Source organism: Terrapene carolina, unplaced genomic scaffold (assembly GCF_002925995.2).
Source record: "Terrapene carolina triunguis isolate 2854851 unplaced genomic scaffold, T_m_triunguis-2.0 Scaffold35022, whole genome shotgun sequence".
Classification (NCBI taxonomy): Eukaryota; Metazoa; Chordata; order Testudines; family Emydidae; genus Terrapene; species Terrapene triunguis.
Window position 1 is genome coordinate 9,714,807 of NW_020699373.1, and position 22,490 is coordinate 9,737,296.

General features: G+C 43.3%; 1 protein-coding gene across 1 annotated transcript in view; it reads right to left on the minus strand.

Annotated features, from left to right (window-relative positions):
- Window positions 1–22,490, minus strand: part of LOC113405301 (protein shortage in chiasmata 1 ortholog-like) — a 69,815-nt gene that overhangs the window by 450 nt on the left and 46,875 nt on the right. Inside the window, exons 21-27 of the mRNA XM_026646362.1 lie at window positions 20,237–21,079; window positions 10,831–11,061; window positions 10,522–10,740; window positions 8,471–8,546; window positions 5,594–5,968; window positions 2,394–2,545; window positions 1,207–1,468 (exon numbers count right to left, since the gene is read on the minus strand). Of these exons, the coding sequence (XP_026502147.1) occupies window positions 1,207–1,468; window positions 2,394–2,545; window positions 5,594–5,968; window positions 8,471–8,546; window positions 10,522–10,740; window positions 10,831–11,061; window positions 20,237–21,079 (2,158 nt within the window). The remainder of the gene's footprint in view (window positions 1–1,206; window positions 1,469–2,393; window positions 2,546–5,593; window positions 5,969–8,470; window positions 8,547–10,521; window positions 10,741–10,830; window positions 11,062–20,236; window positions 21,080–22,490) is intronic.

Sequence of the window (22,490 nt, forward strand, 5' to 3'; positions counted from 1 at the left end):
CTTTATATTAGATGCTTAATACATGAGACTCTCCAATAAATGTGTAATTAGAAATTTTTCATCAGGATCACACTGTAAATGTTCTCAAGTAAGTAAAAAATGTCTACACTTAAAAATTACAAATAATTTAAAAAGCAAAATATTTGAAAATTTGTTCCTTAATCTTGCATAAATCCTTCATACAGGATTCTGTTTGTCCCTAGCAATACATAATATAGAAAAACATAAAACTTAGCTAGGAACTTCATCTGCTACAGAAGAAAAATAACTTGGTGCATTCACCCTAAGTGTTTTTAGATTTAATTAAACTTTATCTTCCCACACTGATTTTTTAAGGCCTATTTTGACTTTGTAGAAGCTTCTGCAACATGGAAGTTGCATGACATTTTTCTTTAATGGGGCCATGCTTTGTGAACATGCATGCACAAATGCCTTGTGCATGAGCTAGTCTTTGTTTTATTTCTGCTCCTGAATAGTGAATTAAAAATAACTTTTTTTGCAAGAGCCAAGACAAAACCACTGCTCATCTCTTCCTCTTGCTTTAGTAAGCTTCATCATTTTATGTATGGATTTGATATGACAGTTCTTGATATTACAGAAACCTGTTCAACTGGAGATCAGTGCTTTTCAGGACAGTGGGATACCTGGCAGCAGGTCACTGGTTCCTACAGAACTGGTTTACTAGAGTTAAAACTTTCTCTGACTAGACAATTTCCTTTACAGTTACTGAAGTACTGCTAACCACCAAGCTGTACCTCAGACTTATCCCAGGGAGAGAGAGGGGTAGCAGCAGGTTTGTTTACAATTTCCTTATAATCACCTTAATTCCCAACGGTTGAGAAATAAAAGCAGTGTACCACACTTCAAATAATGTTTCCTCTGTTCACTGCCAGCTTGCCTTAAGCAGCCCATGAAAATTTTGTGAAATCTGAGTGCTAGTGCTCTTTCAATATTTTGTCAAAAGAAAAAACATGATTTAAAAAAAAAAAAACCCTATTCCCCATTAGAGTCCAAAATGCACATATTTAAAATGCTAGGAACTCCTGCTTGCATTAAAAATACAAATAATATTTTAGAATTTTCTAAAACTTAACTAATTAAAATCTGTTGATTTGAAAACTATTTTAAAGAAAATCTGTGACCTAGTCTTCCAGATATTCTGATTTTTAGTTTAATTGGAGATTAATGTGTGTGATTTTACCATACCTGTTAAAACATCTTTTTCTGTTAAGTTTGATAATGATGCACTGGGCCTTCTCTTTCCTGAAAACTCTCCAGCTATTTGGTGAAAATTCAAACTACTGTATTCATCTGGATTTGCAACTGAATCACAGAGTCTGAGGTCAGGTGCAAATGAATCCAATGCATGGCTGGATGGATATTCACTCCAAAGTGTCTCCTCAACCTGAGCTTCTGGACAGCTATATGCCAAGCCTCCAAATTCTCCTTGAAAATTCTTAGAGCTTTGCTGGAATGGAAAGTCATTAAAGGTTGCAAAGAAATCTTTTTTAGAGACAAGATACTGTGCATGTTTGGAATCGGAGTTATAATGCAGCCTGTGAGGTGGTCTTTGTACTTCAAGTCAATTCTTCTTAATACCTTGATGCAGGGATTCTCAAACATTTTTTGCTGGGACCCCCTTTGAAAATATTTCAGGCTGTGGTGACCCCCTCCAATAAAGTGTTGACCTAACACCCTCCACCCCAATACCATGCCACACTTACTTCTGCACTGCTGCTGGCAGCGGCGCTGCCTTCAGAGCTGGGCACCTAGACAGGAGCTGCCACTCTCCACTTGCTCAGCTCTGAAGGCAGCACAGAAGTAAGGGTGGCAATACTGTGACCCGCCCCCCCACAATAGGCTTGCAACACCCTTTTGGGTCAGGACCTCCAGTTTGAGAAATGCTGCATTAGACAATACTCCCTCCTTCCCACAGAGACTGTATCTACTAGAGAGGCTTATATTTCTCTATGTATATACTGTACCTCTTTGTGTTCCCTTCATGTATTAAAGTAGAGCCGAGACCCTACTACTGACTATATCAGGAGCAGAATCAGCCCCTTGATCCCTGAGAATTCACTATAACTGAGCACTTGAGGCTTCAAAATATAAAACAAACATATAGTACCTTCTAAAATGGTAAATGAGGATTTAACTGCATCTTTCAGAATGATCAGCTGTATCATTTTCTGAACAGTCATCTTAATTGAGCAATAAAGCTAGGTTTCATTTGCAATTTCACTTAAGTTAATTCAAGTATTATAAGGGAGCTGATTGATTTTGATCTTGTTCTTTTTTGAAAATGCATCCTTCTTAATTCCATCCAGGTTCCTGTAAATGTCTAATACCTTAAGATTTCTTCAGATTCTTTTTACCAAGGACACTCTCTTTACCTTGAGAATACAAAGCCCAGCTTTTTCAAACTGCTTTTCTCGGTCCTTGAATTCCTGACAGTTTAAGTCTGCTTCTGAGATCTGATAATGCGTTTTGGTATCCCTTGTCTTGTCTCGCAGTTTTTCTGGAGGATAATTAGTTTCCAGTCGGCCTGGACACAAGTAACAGGATATATAATAATAATGTAAGATTTTCAGTTTGTTAAACTCACCCTAAATGCAGCAAAGTCAGTGGAGGAGGAAGTTAATATTTTATTTTAGTTGCTTAGTTAAGAGACAGGAGTGTTACATCTTCTCCAAAGCAAGCTGTTTGGGTCATCTCGGTCCAGGCTCCTCCTTTACAGGGTCTTTTAAGGAGGGCAGTGATGACTTTGGGAGGTTGGGATACTCCTTTTTTCTTTTGTGCTGTAAGGATTAACTGGCTATTGCCAGTAAGTAGTGAGTTTACTGTTAAATTAGATTTACTTTTAAGATTTCTGTTTTAAAAAACCATCAAGGACACTTGGGGCCTGATACAGAGCTCACTGAAGTCATTGGAAAGGCTTCTGTTGAGTTCAATGAACTTTGGATATGGACACTACAGCAAGGGTTCTCAACCTTTTTCCTTCTGAGGCCCCCCCAACATGCTATAAAAACTCCATGGCCCACTTGTGTCACAATAACTGTTTTTTTGCATATAAAAGCCAAGGCCAGTGATGGGGGTAGCAAGCAGGGCAATTGCCTGGGATCCCTGCCACAGGCGCACTGCAAAGCTACATTGCTCAAGCTTTAGCTTCAGCTCTGGGTCATGGGGCTTCGGCTTTCTGCCCTGGGCCCCAGCGAGTCTAACGCTGGCCCTGCTTGGCGGACCCCCTGAAACCTGCTCGCAGCCCCCAAGGGGACCATGGACCCCTGGTTGAGAACCACTGCACTACAGCACCTTTCTACACTCTTGTACATTTAAATAAAGAACTATCTGTCCAGATCTAGAAATTCTTTAACTGATTCAAATTTGCTAAGGACTTTACAGCTTACATTTACATTTGCTGAATATATTATGCCTGTTAAATCAAGTTCTACCAAAGGAACTAATGAAAAGAGTCAGAAACAGAAGAGACACAGGATGTATCATCTTCATTGTGTATCTATCTTTTATACCATGGAACCCATTTTAAATGACCATCCAAATGACAAGCCAAATAAAACTGAGCTGGAAAACAGGGATATTTCAAAGACAGGAAGTTGCCCATTGAGGTGGTCTTTGGTACTTGTTTCAAATTAATTCTTGTAACTCCACTGAAATCAATTAATTGACTTCAGTAATTTTTATATTGAAGTCACAGGGCTTGATTCACTCCCATCAGAGCAAGTCTGTCTGTGGAACCCTGATAGCAGTGGGTATGCCAGGAGGGGAGTTGCAACAAGCTACATACAAAGTATGCAGGACCAGCTATAAACGGATATGCACTGATTCCACACATCTTCCAGGGAGCCTCAGCTGTCTGGGCCTTCAGGCTGCCTTTCCTAGTGGAACCCCCAGAGTGAGGGCTGGCAGCACGTCTGCCTCCAACAACATGGCTAGCCCAGTAGGATAAACTGCAACCCCCTGGAATCTTGCACAGTGAATCAACTGAAGTCAACAGACTAATACACAGTCTTTCAAAGCGCTGCATAGCGCCCATTACCATAGTATCTAAGCACAGGGAGTAATCTGACCCTACTGTATATTCTTCATACATACAAACTGAAATACGAGCTCATTTAAATATGGATCACACACATACATAGAATCATAAGACTGGAAGGGACCTCAAGAGGTTATCTAGTCCAGTCCCCAGCACTCCTGGCAGGACTAGGTATTATCTAGACCATCCCTGACAGGTGTTTGTCCAACCTGCTCTTAAAAATCTCCAGTGATGGAGATTCCACAACGTCCCTAGGCAATTTATTCCAGTGCTTAACCACCCTGACAGTTAGGAAGTTTTTCCTAATGTCCAACCTAAACCGCCCTTGCTGCAATTTAAGCCCATTGCTTCTTGTACTATCCTCAGAGGTTAAGAAGGACAATTTTTCTCTCTCCTCCTTGTAACAACCTTTTATGTACTTGAAAATTGTTATGTCCCCTCTCAGTCTTCTCCTTTCCAGACTAAACAAACAGATTAAACAAAGATTGACTAAACTTCAATCTTCCCTCATAGGTCATGTTTTCTAGATCTTTAATCATTTTTGTTGCTCTTCTCTGGACTTTCTCCAATTTGTCCACATCTTTTCTGAAATGTGGTGCCCAGAACTGGACACAATACTCCAGTTGAGGCCTAATCAGTGCGGAGTAGAGCGAAAAATTACTTCTCGTGTCTTGCTTACAACACTCCTGCTAATGCATCCCAGAATGATGTTCGCTTTTTTTGCAACAGTGTTAGACTTATGGTCCACTATGATCCCCAAATCCCTTTCCGCAGTACTCCTTCCTAGGCAGTCATTTCCCATTTTGTATGTGTGCAACTGATTGTTCCTTCCTAAGTGGAGTACTTTGCATTTGTCCTTATTGAATTTCATCCTGTTTACTTCAGACCATTTCTCCAGTTTGTCCAGATCATTTTAAATTTTAATCCTATCCTCCAAAGCACCTGCAATCTCTCCCAGCTTGGTATCGTCCGCAAACTTTATAAGTGTACTCTCTATGCCATTATCTAAACCATTGATGAAGATATTGAACAGAACTGGACCCAAAACTGATCCCTGCGGGACCCCATTTGTTATGCCCTTCCAGCATGACTGTGAACCACTGATAAATATTCTCTGGGAATGGCTTTCCAACTAGTTATGCACCCACCTTATAGTAGCTCCATCTAGGTTGCATTTTCCTAGTTTGTTTATGAGAAGGTCATGCAAGACAGTATCAAAAGTTTTACTAAAGTCAAGATATACCTCGTCTACTGCTTCCCCCCTATCCACAGGGCTTGTTACCCTGTCAAAGAAAGCTATCAGGTTGATTTGACATGATTTGTTATTGACAAATCCATACTGACTGTTACTTATCACCTTATTATCTTCTAGATGTTTGTAAACTGATTGATTAATTATTTGCTCCATTATCTTTCTGGGTACAGAAGTTAAGCTGACAGGTCTGTAATTCCCTGGGTTGTCCTTATTTCCCTTTTTATAGATGGGCACTATATTCTCTGCTTCATATTTGTTCTTATTCCCTCAACTTCACTGACCCTCTGACTGCGGCAGTTCCTCTTGTTTGGTTCTATTATTCTCTTGCACATAACACAGTAAGTTTTCGATCACAAACACCGCATCAATTATGGCACCAGGAGGACCTTGAATCTCTAATCTTGCTTTTCCACCAACCACTTCTTCCAATATGGATACACCGAAACGCTGCAGATGAGAAAGTTCTGCACGCTCTCTTTTGCTAAGGTTAAAAATGTGATTGTTTTCTATAACGATAAGGTGACTTTCCTGGACTTGCATTATGTCTTCAATCCATATTTTTGCTGCTTCCAGTTTTTCATAGCAGTTGCCAATAAGTTCAATGGCTGGTCCAGTTTTTTTATTCTGTATTTCAGCTTGTCTGTCGGAGCGTGACCCTGTAAGAAGTACAGTTTATACAAGTGCAATCGGTAGACTGAAAAGTTCACAAGTGCGGTTACAAATCTCTATATGCAGCCTTGAGACTCTGCAGCACAAGGAATCTTACTGTCCTTCTGGTACGTTCAGAATGGGGATATTACGACAGGCACTAAGGGGTAGATTTTTAAAGATACAAATGGCAGTTGGGCATGTAAGTCTCATTAACTTTCAATTTTGCATTTGAAAATTTCCCCGTAAGGGCCTAATTCTCATTGATTTAAGTGGGACCAGGATTTGCCCCTAGTAATAATTAATAAATTAAGTTTTAGTCCAGATGTATAAACATCATTCTATTTTGAAGTCAAATTAAATGGTAGTTGTTCTCTGAACCATTAAAAAACTTGTTCATTTTCATGTTTCCCCACATTCCGCTAATGGGTGGTTTAAGCAGAAGTTGCTATTTCAGGAGATACTGGAGATAATGAAATTAAATATTTACACAGACTGAAAATATTCATGTTGCTTTTAAGTCTCTAGTGAGGACCGTTTTTCTGTTAAGAGAATACATTGTAGTTCTAGGGGGAAATGAAGGAGAGGACACTGTCCTACTTACAAATAAGCCCTTTTATTAAATCCCTGTTGGTGTTTGGCTCTGGATAAATGAAGTACCGTTTGCATTTTAACTACATCTGTGTTCTCCCTGTTTTTTTTTTTTTAAATAGGATGTAAATCAGTGCTAAAATCAATGTGTTTCACTCACACTGGCTTCGGATTAGCTAGCTAGAATATGTTTTAAATGACACCAATCTCAGCTTGATATAGAGAGTCCACTGATGGAAATGGTAATGGGCTGGAGTGCTGCCCACAATAATTTGAACATAGGAGACACAAGGCAAATACAAGTCCCCTGCCTACAAGGAGGGAAGGAATGTCACCCATGACACCAGCCTCACCTTCCTTGAACTGAAATTTTACCCTTTGGCGCCAGGGGCCCAATCACATGAAGTACTTTGTGCCATCAACTCCCACTGATTGCAGTTGGTAGCGATGGCCCTAACCAAAGGTTGAACAAAACTGTACTGCTAAATTAAAGTGTAACTAAAGACAGGGCACTGCCTTCTGCAGGTGCAGGTTTTTACTGTGTTAATTAAACGTATACAACAAGCTCTGGAACACTGTAGTAGCTAAAATGCACTCAGCCAGGGTCCCCCAAAGTTTAATTTTTTTTTAAAAGTCAGGTGCACTAAACTTCTGGGCCTGGTTCTAGGAAAACTGAGAAAAACAACAACTTTCATCACCACCAGGCTGAATAGGGACAGCTGTGTTCATGTCCTCTCAGCAGCGGGCCTCTGATAAAGCTGTGTATTATAACCTAGCCAGATTTTCTCTCAAATCAACTAATGATGACGATTTTCACAGGGACCCCTTTCAGATTCATTAGAAACCACAACACAGGGAACAATTCAGCCCTGGATTATGTCTGCTTCCAACAGCATAACCCAGAGATATGTGCAGCAGGGGACACCTTCCCTCCCTCCCTCAGAGGTGGGGTGTCGCAGGGGATGAATACCATGAATACCCCACCATACCTAACAAAGGGTTCTGTTGGTCTTTCTCTTGATTTGAAATGTTTAAAGTTTATTTTTGTTCACTGGATCAGTGACAATTAACTAGGCTGAGGAGAGAACTGGTTAGATAATTTCATGGCCACTAACTAGACTTGTAGCCAGTATACACAAGGGTGATTAAACCTTGTGCTTCAGGGTCAGAAAGGAACTCCTCTTGCCCCAGAAAAGGCACTGCACAATTATTGGAGCCCAGAAGGGTCATCTTCCTCTGAAGCATCAACTACCCAAAGATTGGTAAGGGGAGCAAGGACCTGAGCCTGGTATGACAAATACTGTTTGCATACGCTGGAAAAAAGGTGCCAAAGCACGACAGTTAGAACCTTCTATGTCAACAATTTATCATGCCCATTAGCTCCTTAAATAGAAGGAACTGGGATGAAGATGATTGATTAGAGAGAATAATTGATAACTGATAGTTTAGCTTCTTCCAGTCTGTATTCACAGTTAAGAAATCCTCCTTTTGAGCTACCAAACCTTAAGATCAGTTCTATTCTCAGCACTCACACATAACTCCTGATAACATCAGGGTGAATGACATGGGTCTTTCAAGGGGCAAAAGACTGCAAAGTGTCTGAAGAATTGAATAGTTAGCTCAACAGTTACATTTTTGTTTACATGAATGAGAATCTGATAAAAGTCAAAAGCGGTCTATCAGAACACTAAAACAAGTTTTGCAAAACACAACTTTAGAAGAGGTAACACATTTTCCCCATTATACCCAAACCAGTCTTGTATTTTTCTCCCTCTTATCACCCAGTTTGACACGCAATGAAATTAAATAAAAAATTAAATGCAGAGCTCCTGTGTTATGATTTCACCCCCAGATAATAGATATTTATTAGGAGAATATAATTTTCAGAACCTTATTCACCCTTTGTGCTTCTTACTTACCCAAATCATCAGTTTTGTTGCATTCCATGTCTTCTATCAGTTTGTTTTTTGCTGACTCAAACTTGGTTTGGAAAGCCTTGAAAAAGAAAGATTTAGAATCAGTTCACAGCCAGCTATGTATCAAACCACTAACAAATGAACAGAGTCGGTCTCTCCAGATTTCTGTTAGGTAAGCAATTTTAGTCAGTCTTCTTTCACACAGGGCCCGATGCTGGTTTCCTGTGCCAAGCCTGGTTCCAGGGTTTTGTACAGGGACATGGATGACATCCTCTCCAATTCCATTTGCAGGTTGTATGTGGGGAACTCAGGCAGCCAGGCTATGGCAGCTATTTCAGCTTATTGGCAGGAGTAGAAGCTGCCCACTGCTCTCTTTTGCTTGTGGTTTTATGCTGGTGGATCCATGCTGTGCATAGATGCACTGACTATCCCCCTACTTAACTCACAGTCACAAAGCTCCTCTCCATAGCCTCATGTGGAAAGCCACTGAGGTGCACTGCTCTGTGCTGTGCAGTAGGTTTGGGCTTCCTGCAGATTGGCATCCCTGAGCAGTGAAAATACAGCATTCATGTTGTTTTTTAGCCTTGAAGGCCTGTAGCGGGGAGAGGACAGGCTTTGGCACATTAGTGAAACAACTGGCAGTGTGAGTATGTGGTCCAAAGAAACACAGAGACAAATGACAACCAAATATAATTTGTCAGAGTTCTGGCATATGGAAAAATGATAAAAATCATCTTCAGACAATACCAAGCAAAGTACATTGTAAATTAATACTACATTAGAAAATAAAAAGATTTTACACTGAACTATACTAACTAAAAAGGTGAAGAAACTGCACAGCAGGTCTACAGCATAGATGAACAAAAGTAAATTAATTAAACTTGGAAATTCTTATTGTAAATACTTCTAAAACTGAGGGGCAACTTCAGAGTTTACATGCAAAGTGCTGTAAGTTACATGTCAATAAGGGGTTTAAGTTGGTTTATTTGAACCTAGGAGTCAAAATTGATGTAACCTACATATCAATGGCATGGAAGAGATGGTGTATCAGGAAAAGCAACTAACAGGAAGGAGGAAGAAGTCAGGAGTGGCTACACCTTTTTTCTGTTCTTCAGCATGTAAGTTACACTCAGACTCCCTTACACCCAGTTACTGATACCACATTACACTTCACATCTGAATTTGGTCCTGAGTACGATTCAATTGTCCATGATAGCCTTTCAGAGCAGAAGCAAGAGAATAATGTTGCCTTTTTGCCAGTCCACACTCTATTGCTCTGTATGTTACTTTTGCTACAGTATACAGGCTCACTCCCCACCTGCTGAAGTCAGTGGGAGTTTTGGGTTCAATGAGAACAGGATCAAATCTTATATTTTTATAATATATGGATACCTAAAACAGCCATATATAAATCACCTGGTCCAAATTCTCTGCTGGCATAAACTGATACAGTTCCATTGAAATCACCAACAGAGAATTTGACCTCCTGTCTACAGCCTTTTCTACCATGGAAGGCCAAGCCCTTTGTGACAACACATTGGTACGGGAGATGACGTGACAGAATTTGCTAAATGTATTTCCTGTGGCATAACTTCAGTAGAAAGTCCGCACTAAGTGGGGAGCAGCCCCTTCACTGTATACTCCCTACCAGCCCCAAAACATACACAGGGCCGGCTCCAGGGTTTTGGCCGCCCCAACCAGCCAAAAAAAAAACACCCCGCACGCAAACAACAACAACAAAAGCCGCCATCGCGATCTGCGGCGACAATTTGGTGGAAGGTCCTTCGCTCCGAGCGGGAGTGAGGGACCGTCCGCCAAATTGCCGCTGAATAGCTGGACGTGCCGCCCCTCTCCGGAGTGGCCGCCCCAAGCACCTGCTTGCCAAGCTGGTGCCTGAAGCCGGCCCTGGACATACACCAGAGGCTTGCTATCCATCTTTACAAATGTTATGTCTAGTTTGGTATATGAAGTACTTTAGCTTGTAGCAATACACAGAAACTTTCTTCATGGATATTGTGGGTTCTTCTACTTATAGTTAATGCTAGATGTTTTACCTTATAGACATAACTGTCATTTGGATGGATCACAAAATACACATCTGTCTTCTTCCAAGGATGTTCCTTTGCAAAGCTTAAAACTTCATCAATCATAATATCTGCCACTTCATCATTTGGCAAATTTAACACTCCAGTCCCAATTGCAGGGAAGGAAATTGAGGGAAGCTGATACTCCTGAACCTTAAGCAAACATCTTGACATTACAGTTTTTAGTCCCTGCAGAAAAAAAAAAGGAGAGTTTTTAGACCTCACTTTACTTTTTGACCTGAAAAAGAGAAGTGAAAATCCACTGTAGCTGAACGTCACCTTGCGTGAATCACTGCTGCTTTGTGAGGACCATACTACGTGGAGCACAGACTTGCAGGCAAGATTGTATCCTTTTGTCAATATGAATTTCTCACAATATGGAGGAAGTTTTTGTAACTCAAACAGAAATTCCTTCTGAAGAGATAGGCCTGCTTTTTCCAGAATTGCTCTTGAAAGGTTTCCTCTTGAGAGATCATCATTCATGACCACAGAATTAACAATGACTGCAGTCTGGAAGAAAAGAACACAAGCTCTCAGTATATTTTATTTCAGCTAAATGCATATTTTACCTGCACTGCAGTCAGATCCCCACTTCAAATGTACCTGTGCAGCTGGTGAAGTTTTTCCTTATTAAAAACACCACCCCACCCAGACACTTCCCCTTTTTAAGGTACATCTTCACTGCATGCTTCATTCGGCAGCGGGTAGAACACATACCAGCATTACCCTCCTCCCCTCCCCCCCTGCCCATAACTAGCAGTGTAGCTGGTGAGGCATGTAGAGTACAAAACATAGTTGAAGGGTGTGGATATGTACACAAGTACATCCCTTACACGCTTTCTACTCACCCAAGCTGTGCCTCTCCATCTACACTGGTATTTTTAGCTGCTGAAGCTTTTCTCCTCTGTCTCTGCCTGCCAAAGCCTTCCGTTGACAGGAGTAGCTACACACCGCAGCAGGCGGTGGATACAACAGGCTTTTCGGTGTGGCGCACGGCTACACGTAGCCTACATGCCACTGACAATGGTGCGTAGTGTAGATGTAGCCTTAGAGTAGTAAGCACTGCCAGTCACACTAATAGTCCTCACCATCTTGTGTACTCAGGAGGAATTGCAAAATGATGGCTGCCTTCTGTGCAGGAGCACTATGGGAGGATGGAAATCCATGAGCTTTCTCCTTCTGCCCATCACGTACTCCCTAGGGCTGCTGTAATTTGGAACTGAATTTGTGAAATGCAAAACTTTTGCTTATGGTATTTTGACCACAGAAATAATGAGTCGAACCTTAGCTTGATTGTTTAAGAGTAATTAAAAATACAAGGCTCTGAGCTATACCCATTCAGTTCCTCGGAAGGAATATAACTTTTTATAGTCAGTTGACAGAATTTCTCCCCCATCGACCAAAGGTCATAATTGCTGCCCTTTATTTCCACATCTATAAAAACAAACTTCGTAAGGAGTCAAGATGTTTCTTTAACACACAAAGTATGGAACATTCTGTAAAATACAGGATTTGTTAGAAACAGACTATCATTAAAGCTGTGATGCAGCTTCCAGTCTATTCACCCTTTCTGGTTTGCCCATAACTAGGATTGCCATGTTTTACCAGATTTTCCAGTTATAATAAGTGAAATAAGTCTATTTCGCGTTTGCGAACAGGGGCTGCTAACAGGGAGTTTCGCAAGGGAGTTCTCCAGGTGAAGGAGGAGCAATACAGCACCCTTTTGGGGTAAGTGACTGTCTGCAGTGTGTGTTTGTTTGTGTTTGGGGGTTACTTGCTGTGTGCTGAGCTTGTGTTTGGCAGTCTGTTTGTTTGTTTGTTTGTTTGAAGGACCGTGTGCTGTGGCTGACAGTTGGAAGCTGTGAGCTTCAAAGGAAGGTTTGAAACCAGGAAGCCTCTGGTAATTGGCTGAGCCTTACTCAGTGGGCGGGGCATTCATACAGGCCAGGGCTTTATAAAGCAGCGCACAAGCGACCAGGGAGCGTTTGCGAACAGGGGCTGCTAACAGGGAGTTTCGCAAGGGAGTTGGGAAGGGGAGTGGGAAGGGGCGAGGGTCCCTTGCCGGTTCTATCTGTTTTCCCTTTATTCCCCTTAAAACTTTAAACTTCTTGCTTAAACAACCCTTTCAGCGGACAGGGGGCTGCAGACGGGAGTTTGACAGAGGGAGGCTTACGATGGTTAGGAAGACCCGCAACACCTGTGCCAGCACTGCTTCTGTCTCCTCCACCTGCGCCTGTAGCCAGACAGAGCGCCTGAGCATGGATGCTTCTACCCAGATCCTGGTGTGGTTTTGCAGAGACTGTAACTTGCAATTTCCACTTACTGATATCCAGGCTGAGGGGACCATCCAATGTGAAAGGTGCCTGCTGGTGGAATCTCTCAGGCAGCAGGTGGGAGAGCTACAGGAGGAGGTGGCTAGGTTGAGAAGCATCCGAATCCACGAGCAATTCCTGGACAGTGTCCATGTGGAGACAGCTGAGGTAGCTGTCCCAGGACACAGGACTGCTGATACACCACTGGTGGAGGAGGAGATGGCTCAGGGTGGACACTGGCAGCTGGTTACTTCTGGCAGCAGGCAGTGCTCCACCCCTGCTCCGAACCCTCCCGCTGTGGTAATAGGTAACTGTTATGCTCTTCTTGATACAGGAAAGAAGGCATCACCCCCTACAGTAAAGGAGGAGAAGCCTCGTACCCCTAAGGCTGGGAGGTCTGCTGCCACCACTGCGAATAGGAAACGTAGGGTAGTGGTGGTCGGAGACTCTCTGCTGAGGGGGACGGAGGCGCCCATCTGTCGCCCTGACATTTCATCTCGGGAGGTATGCTGCCTGCCGGGAGCCCGTATCCGAGACGTTATGGAGGCATTGTCGAGGATTATCCAGTCCTCTGACTACTACCCCATGCTACTCATCCATGTGGGCACAAATGATACTGCGCGGTGTGACACTGAGCGGATCAAGAGTGACTACAGGGCTCTGGGAGTACGGGTGAAGGAGTTTGGAGCGCAGGTGGTATTCTCTTCGATTCTTCCTGTCAAAGGTAGGGGCCCGGGCAGAGACAGATGCATCATGGAGGTGAATGCCTGGCTGCGAAGATGGTGTCGCCAGGAGGGCTTTGGCTTCCTAGACCACGGGATGCTATTTGAGGAAGGACTGCTAGGCAGAGATGGTGTTCACCTTTCGAGGAGGGGAAAGATCCTATTTGGACACAGACTGGCTAACCTAGTGAGAAGGGCTTTAAACTAGGTTCGACGGGGACAGGTGAGCAAAGCCCGCAGGTAAGTGGGGAACATGGAGACCTGGGAGATGGGTCGGAGACGAGAGGGAGTGTGGGCTATATTGGCAGAGAGAAAGGAGGGTCAGGACAAAACCGGGAGGAAAGATCAAACCAGTATCTTAGATGCCTATATACAAATGCGAGAAGTATGGGTAATAAGCAGGAAGAACTGGAAGTGCTAATAAATAAATACAACTATGACATTGTTGGCATCACTGAAACTTGGTGGGATAATACACATGATTGGAATGTTGGTGTGGATGGATACAGCTTGCTCAGGAAGGATAGACAGGGGAAAAAGGGAGGAGGTGTTGCCTTATATATTAAAAATGTACACACTTGGACTGAGGTAGAGATGGACATAGGAGACGGAAGTGTTGAGAGTCTCTGGGTTAGGCTAAAAGGGGTAAAAAACAAGGGTGATGTCATGCTAGGAGTCTACTACAGGCCACCTAACCAGGTGGAAGAGGTGGATGAGGCTTTTTTTAAACAACTAACAAAATCATCCAAAGCCCAAGATTTGGTGGTGATGGGGGACTTCAACTATCCGGATATATGTTGGGAAAATAACACAGCGGGGCACAGACTATCCAACAAATTCTTGGACTGCATTGCAGACAACTTTTTATTTCAGAAGGTTGAAAAAGCTACTAGGGATGAAGCTGTTCTAGACTTGATTTTAACAAATAGGGAGGAACTCGTTGAGAATTTGAAAGTAGAAGGCAGCTTGGGTGAAAGTGATCATGAAATCATAGAGTTTGCAATTCTAAGGAAGGGTAGAAGGGAGAACAGCAAAATAGAGACAATGGATTTCAGGAAGGCGGATTTTGGTAAGCTCAGAGAGCTGATAGGTAAGGTCCCATGGGAATCAAGACTGAGGGGAAAAACAACTGAGGAGAGCTGGCAGTTTTTCAAAGGGACACTATTAAGGGCCCAAAAGCAAGCTATTCCGCTGGTTAGGAAAGATAGAAAATGTGGCAAAAGACCACCTTGGCTTAACCACGAGATCTTGCATGATCTAAAAAATAAAAAGGAGTCATATAAAAAATGGAAACTAGGACAGATTACAAAGGATGAATATAGGCAAACAACACAGGAATGCAGGGGCAAGATTAGAAAGGCAAAGGCACAAAATGAGCTCAAACTAGCTAAGGGAATAAAGGGGAACAAGAAGACTTTTTATCAATACATTAGAAGCAAGAGGAAGACCAAAGACAGGGTAGGCCCACTGCTTAGTGAAGAGGGAGAAACAGTAACAGGAAACTTGGAAATGGCAGAGATGCTTAATGACTTCTTTGTTTCGGTCTTCACCGAGAAGTCTGAAGGAATGCCTATCCTAGTGAATGCTAATGGGAAGGGGGTAGGTTTAGCAGATAAAATAAAAAAAGAACAAGTTAAAAATCACTTAGAAAAGTTAGATGCCTGCAAGTCACCAGGGCCTGATGAAATGCATCCTAGAATACTCAAGGAGCTAATAGAGGAGGTATCTGAGCCTCTAGCTATTATCTTTGGAAAATCATGGGAGACGGGAGAGATTCCAGAAGACTGGAAAAGGGCAAATATAGTGCCCATCTATAAAAAGGGAAATAAAAACAACCCAGGAAACTACAGACCAGTTAGTTTAACTTCTGTGCCAGGGAAGATAATGGAGCAAGTAATTAAGGAAATCATCTGCAAACACTTGGAAGGTGGTAAGGTGATAGGGAACAGCCAGCATGGATTTGTAAAGAACAAATCATGTCAAACCAATCTGATAGCTTTCTTCGATAGGATAACGAGTCTTGTGGATAAGGGAGAAGCTGTGGATGTGGTATACCTAGACTTTAGTAAGGCATTTGATACGGTCTCGCACGATATTCTTATCGACAAACTAGGCAAATACAATTTAGATGGGGCTACTATAAGGTGGGTGCATAACTGGCTGGATAACCGTACTCAGAGAGTTGTTATTAATGGTTCCCAATCCTGCTGGAAAGGCATAACGAGTGGGGTTCCGCAGGGGTCTGTTTTGGGACCGGCTCTGTTCAATATCTTCATTAACGACTTAGATATTGGTATAGAAAGTACGATTATTAAGTTTGCGGATGATACCAAACTGGGAGGGATTGCAACTGCTTTGGAGGACAGGGTCATAATTCAAAATGATCTGGACAAATTGGAGAAATGGTCTGAGTTAAACAGGATGAAGTTTAACAAAGACAAATGCAAAGTGCTCCACTTAGGAAGAAAAAATCAGTTTCACACATACAGAATGGGAAGAGACTGTCTAGGAAGGAGTACGGCAGAAAGGGATCTAGGGGTTATAGTGGACCACAAGCTAAATATGAGTCAACAGTGTGATGCTGTTGCAAAAAAAGCAAACGTGATTCTGGGATGTATTAACAGGTGTGTTGTGAGCAAGACACGAGAAGTCATTCTTCCGCTCTACTCTGCTCTGGTTAGGCCTCAGCTGGAGTATTGTGTCCAGTTCTGGGCACCGCATTTCAAGAAAGATGTGGACAAATTGGAAAGGGTCCAGAGAAGAGCAACAAGAATGATTAAAGGTCTTGAGAACATGACCTATGAAGCAAGGCTGAAAGAATTGGGTTTGTTTAGTTTGGAAAAGAGAAGACTGAGAGGGGACATGATAGCAGTTTTCAGGTATCTAAAAGGGTGTCATAAGGAGGAGGGAGAAAACTTGTTCACCTTAGCCTCTGAGGATAGAACAAGAAGCAATGGGCTTAAACTGCAGCAAGGGAGGTCTAGGTTGGACATTAGGAAAAAGTTCCTAACTGTCAGGGTGGTTAAACACTGGAATAAATTGCCTAGGGAGGTTGTGGAATCTCCATCTCTGGAGATATTTAAGAGTAGGTTAGATAAATGTCTATCAGGGATGGTCTAGACAGTATTTGGTCCTGCCATGTGGGCAGGGGACTGGACTCGATGACCTCTCGAGGTCCCTTCCAGTCCTAGAATCTATGAATCTATGAATTTAAAATCACATGCTGGTGTTTGTCTAACTTGCTCTTAAAAATCTCCAATGATGGAGATTCCACAACTTCCCTAGGCAATGTATTCCAGTGCTTAACCACCCTGACAGTTAGGAAGTTTTTCCTAATGCCCAACCTAAACCCCCTTTGCTGCAATTTAAGCCCATTGCTTCTTGTCCTATCCTCAGAGGTTAAGAAGAACAATTCTTCTCCCTCCTCCTTGTAACAACCTTTCATGTACTTGAAAACTGTTATCATGTCCCCTCTCAGTCTTCTCTTTTCCAGACTAAACAAACCCAATTTTTGCAATCTTCCCTCATAGGTCATGTTTTCTAGACCTTTAATCATTTTTGCTGCTCTTCTCTGGACTTTCTCCAATTTGTCCACATCTTTCCTGAAATGTGGTGTACAGAACAGGACACAATGTTCCAGTTGAGGCCTAATCAGTGCAGAGTAGAACAGAAGAATTACTTCTCGTGTCTTGCTTACAACACTCCTGCCTGATGTGATAGGAGCTAGGAGAGTAAACTTCTAGGGGATACATGAAAAAAAAAGTTAACTTAAAATATTACATTAAAAAAGTAAATGTTAATGCCCTGGTTCTAATGGGGGACTTCAATCACCCTGACCTCTGCTGGGAGAGCAATACTGCGGTGCACAGACAATTCAGGAAGTTTTTGGAGAGTGTTGGGGACAACTTCCTGGTACAACTACTGGAGGAATCAACCAGGGGCCATTCTCCTCTTGACCTGCTGCTTACAAACAGGGAAGAATTGGTAGGGGAAGTAGAAGTGGGTGGCAACCTGGGCAGCAGTGACCATGAGATGGTTGAGTTCAGGATCCTCACAAAAGGAAGAAAGGAGAGTAGCTAATATGAGGGGGAAAGGAGTCCAGGAAAGCTGGCTGTATTTTAAAGAAGCCTTATTGAGGGCACAGGAACAAACCATCCTGATGTGCAGAAAGAATAACAAATATGGCAGGTAACCAGCTTGGCTTAACAATGAAATCTTCGGTGAGCTTAAACACAAAAAGGAAGCTTACAAGAAGTGGAAACTTGGTCAGATGACTAGGGAGGAGTATAAAAATATTGCTTGAGCATGCCTGGGTGTAATCAGGAAGGCCAAAACACAACTGGAGTTGCAGCTAGCAAAGTGGGTAACAAGAAGGGTTTCTACAGGTATGTTGGCAACAAGAAAAAGGTCAGGGAAAGTGTGTGACCCTTAATGAATGGGGGAGGCAACCTAGTGACAGATGATGTGGAAAAAGCTGAAGTACTCAATGCTTTTTTTGCCTCGGTCTTCACAGACAAGCTTAGCTCCACACTGCTGTCCTGGGCAACACAGTATGGGGAGGAGGTGAGCAGCCCTCAGCGGTGAAAGAACAGGTTAAGGACTATTTAGAAAAACTGAACATGCACAAGTCCCTGGGTCCAGATCTAATGCATCCGAGGGTGCTGAGGGAATTGGCTGATGTGATTGCAGAGCTATTGGCCATTATCTTTGAAAACTTGTGGCTATTGGGGGAGGTCCCGGACGATTGGAAAAAGGCAAATACACCTCTACCCCATCCCAATATAACGCGACCCGATATAACACGAATTTGGATAGAACACGGTAAAGCAGTGCTCCGGGCGGGGAGGGGGCTGCGCACGCCATCGGATCAAAGCAAGTTCGATATAACGCTGTTTCACCTATAATGTGGTAAGATTTTTTGGCTCCCGAGGACAGCATTATATCGGGGTAGAGGTGTATAGTGCCCATCTTTAAAAAAGGGAAGAAGGAGTATCCGGGGAACTACAGAACAGTCGGCGTCACCTCAGTCCCTGGAAAAATCATGGAGCAGGTCCTCAAGGAAATCATTTTGAAGCACTTGGAGGATAGGAAGGTGATCAGGAACAGTCAACATGGATTCACCAAGGGCAAGTCATGCCTGACCAACCTGATTGCCTTCTATGATGAGATAACTGGCTCTGTGGATATGGGGAAAGCAGTGGACGTGATATATCTTGATTTTAGAAAGCTTTTGATACGGTCTCCCACAGTATTCTTGCCAGCAAGTTAAAAAAAGTATGGCTTGGATGAATGGACTATAAGGTGGATAGAAAGCTGGGCTCAACGGGTAGTGTTCAATGGCTTAATGTCTAGTTGGCAGCCGGTATCAAGCGGAGTGCCCAATGGGTCCGTCCTGGGGCCGGTTTTGTTCAACATCTTTTTTAATGATCTGTATGATGGGATAGATTGCATCCTCAGCAAGTTCGCGGATGACACTAAGCTGGGGGGAGAGGTAGATATGCTGTAGGGTAAGGATAGGGTCCAAAGTGACCTAGACAAGTTAGAGGATTGGGCCAAAAGAAATCTGATGAGGTTCAACAAGGACAAGTGCAGAGTTCTGCACTTAGGATGGAAGAATCCCATGCACTGCTACAGGCTGGGGACCGACTGGCTAAGCGGCAGTTCTGCAGAAAAGGACCTGGGGATTACAGTGGATGAGAAGCTGCAGATGAGTCAGCAGTGTGCCCTTGTTGCGAAGAAGGCTAACGGCATATTGGGCTGCATTAGTAGGAGCATTGCCAGCAGATTGAGGGAAGTGATTATTCCCTTCTATTCGGCACTGGTGAGGCCACATCTGGAGTACTGCATCCAGTTTTAGACCCCCCCACTACAGAAACGATGTGGACAAATTGGAGAGAATCCAGCATAGGGCAACGAAAATGATTAGGGGGCTGGGGGACATGATTTACGAGGAGAGTCTGAGGGAACTGGGCTTGTTTAGTCTTCAGAAGAGAAGAGTGAGGGAGGATTTGATAGCAGCTTTCCTGAAGGAGGGTTCCAAAGAGGATGGAGCTCAGCTGTTCTCAGTGGTGGCAGATGACAGAACAAGGAGCAATGGTCTCAAGTTGCAATGGGGGAGGTCTAGGTTGGATATTAGGAAACACTATTTCACTGGGAGGGTGGTGAAGCACTGGAATGGGTTACCTAGGGAGGTGGTGGAATCTCCATCCTTAGAGGTTTTTAAGGCCCGGCTTGACAAAGCCCTGGCTGGGGTGATTTAGTTGTGTTGATCCTCCTTTGAGCATGGGGTTGGATTAGATGACCTCCTGAGGTCTCTTCCAACCCTAATCTTCTATGATTCTATGATAACTTTATTCTATTGACTGTCCTAACTCTATCTGTTGTTTTCTCCTATTCTCTCATAACAGGGCTCACTCACACTTTTCATAACTCAATAGTCATATTATAAGAAGATACCTGTGTATATAATGTATTGGTCCACTGATTCTAATGTTTGGTAACTAAAGGCAAGAGGACAAGATGCACATTTACTGGATCAATACAACATGCCTTCTAATCTCTTAGTGTCCAATCCTGCAAGGTGCTGGGATGCAAGTCCATGCTCAGCACTTCACAAGATCAGGGCCTTCGTGCTCCATCGTGAAGACTTACTTGCTGATCTTCAATGTGTCCTCTTATGATGTGTAGGCAAAGACCATTGATTGTGATGGAATCTGGAAGCCGGTTTGCTGAAGCTGGTGGAGTCTCCTGAAGTGAGTTGATGTCACTCCTGCCCAGCAACTCTTCACAGGCCTTTTTCATTGCTGCAACTGTGGGCTCAGCAATGTTCACCAAGTGGATTTCTTTGAACCAGCCAAATAATGGAGCTAGCTCAACAAAATTCTTTATAGTCCGTACGATCACATGAGCACATAAATCTAGTGGGAAGCCAAAAATTCCTGAGCTCACTGCAGGGATTGCAACAGACTTTATATTATTCTCCGCAGCATTAACATATTTCAGGACATTTATAATGGCTGTCTCAAGCATGTGACAACATCTCTCACTTTCATTTGCAGACCATCTTGGACCTACTGTGTGGATAACTTTCTTACAAGAAAGCCTGCCTCCACCTGTCACTACTATTTGGCCAGTGGTGAGTGTTCCATGGCGATCAATATAACGTTTACTCTCTTGCTTAATTTCTGGCCCACCAGCTTTCACCAGGGCAAGAGCAAGGCCTCCAATATGGTCCAGATGTTCATTGGCTGCATTCACCAAAGCATCAGCATTATGTCTTGTCATATCATCCACCCAAACAGATATCTCAATTCCTTCCTTCAGGCTTTTCCTGTATACTTCAAGGGGACATCTTATACTCTTAAGGAGAGCCATGCAACCAAACTTCTTTTCAATGAGGTCACGTAGACAGCTCTCTCTTCTCGTAAGGATTTCATAAACATCCTTACTGATGGGAATTGTTAGGCTCTCCTCTGTATCCTTGCTGGACACTAGATAATAAAACAATTTGAAGAGAAATGCAGTAATCCAATGTAAAAAACATTTTTAATGCAGACCATATTTTAAAGCTTTCAATCATTTTTAAAATTGAGTGGGGACGATAAAGGAAAATTACTTACTGATCATTCCTTTTGTCATAGTCTTCTCTTCTCCTATTCTACCTTAGAGACATAGCAAAGACAGCCAGTTTTTGGGTCCCTTTACCAGTAAAGCAAGAAGGCAAAGGCCTTACAAGTCAGAGCTTCCTTGTAGAAGCCCCAATCTGGCCCCATTCTTGCCCATGTCAGCTGCCATGACTAACTCTCCTCTTATCCAGCCAAGCCTTTGTCTCCTAAATCAATGTGCAGCCTATGAGGACTCTGTTGTATGGACCAGTTTACACTTACACCTTCACCTTTGTTCCAATCAGATGCCATTCCCTGACTTCCCAGGAAGAACTCTTCTTCCTTCCTCTGTCCATTTGGACTTCCTGTCTGGACTGTGGGTCATCCCATATCCCATCCTTCCAGGTCTTTTCTCTTTCCCTCCCTCCTTCCAGTCCAATCCACATCACCACTGATGTGAATTTCAGAGGCGTGGGGAGCCCATTTTGATTTTGAGGAACAGAAAAGGCTCAGCATCAATATTCTGGAGCTGCCAGATATCCACCTCATCCAACAAACCTGTGAACACTTGGTTTTCCAGTCCCATGTTCTCACCCAGTAAGCTCACTCTTTAGTTCTGCAGCTTCTCAGAGGCCCTTCCTTTTTGCCCACAGCAGAGAGTCCACAATCTCCCTACAAGTTTTAACTTTAAGTAGCGCTGTAGGAGAAGAAAATGGGCCACCATCTCGTTTCACATAAGCCACCAAACAGCTGTCAGATCAACATTTTTTTTTATCACAGCCCACTGGGAGTAAATCTCAACTAGCAACACAGAACTGCAAAGGTCTTTATACCATTATGAATCCCCTGAGTTATATAATCCTCTGTATTGGTAGATTTCTATAGAACTACATACAGGAGATCTCTCATTAACTTGTTTGTGACAGTGTAAATCAGGGGTCGGCAACCTACGGCACGCACGCGAGCCGATTTTGAGTGGCATTCAGCTCCCCTGAGGCGGTCCCGGCCCCCAGCCCCATTCAGCTCCCCCTGCCCACCGTTCTCCCCTGCGGGGGCAGGAGGCAGAAGCTTGGTTCTGCAGCAGCCAAGCTTCCTCCCTCCCCCGCTTCTTCCCCCAGCGTGATGCTTTCCGGCCCCTCCTCCTCTCCTTCCCTGGCCAATCAGCTGATGGCCCTAGCGAGGGGGAGGGGGAAGAGCGGCAGCGTCCACACAGCTCCGTAGAGGAGGCAGAGAGAGGTAGGGACGGGCCTTGGGGAAGGGGGTGGAACAGGGCATATCCCTTCCAGCCCCCTGCCCTGAGC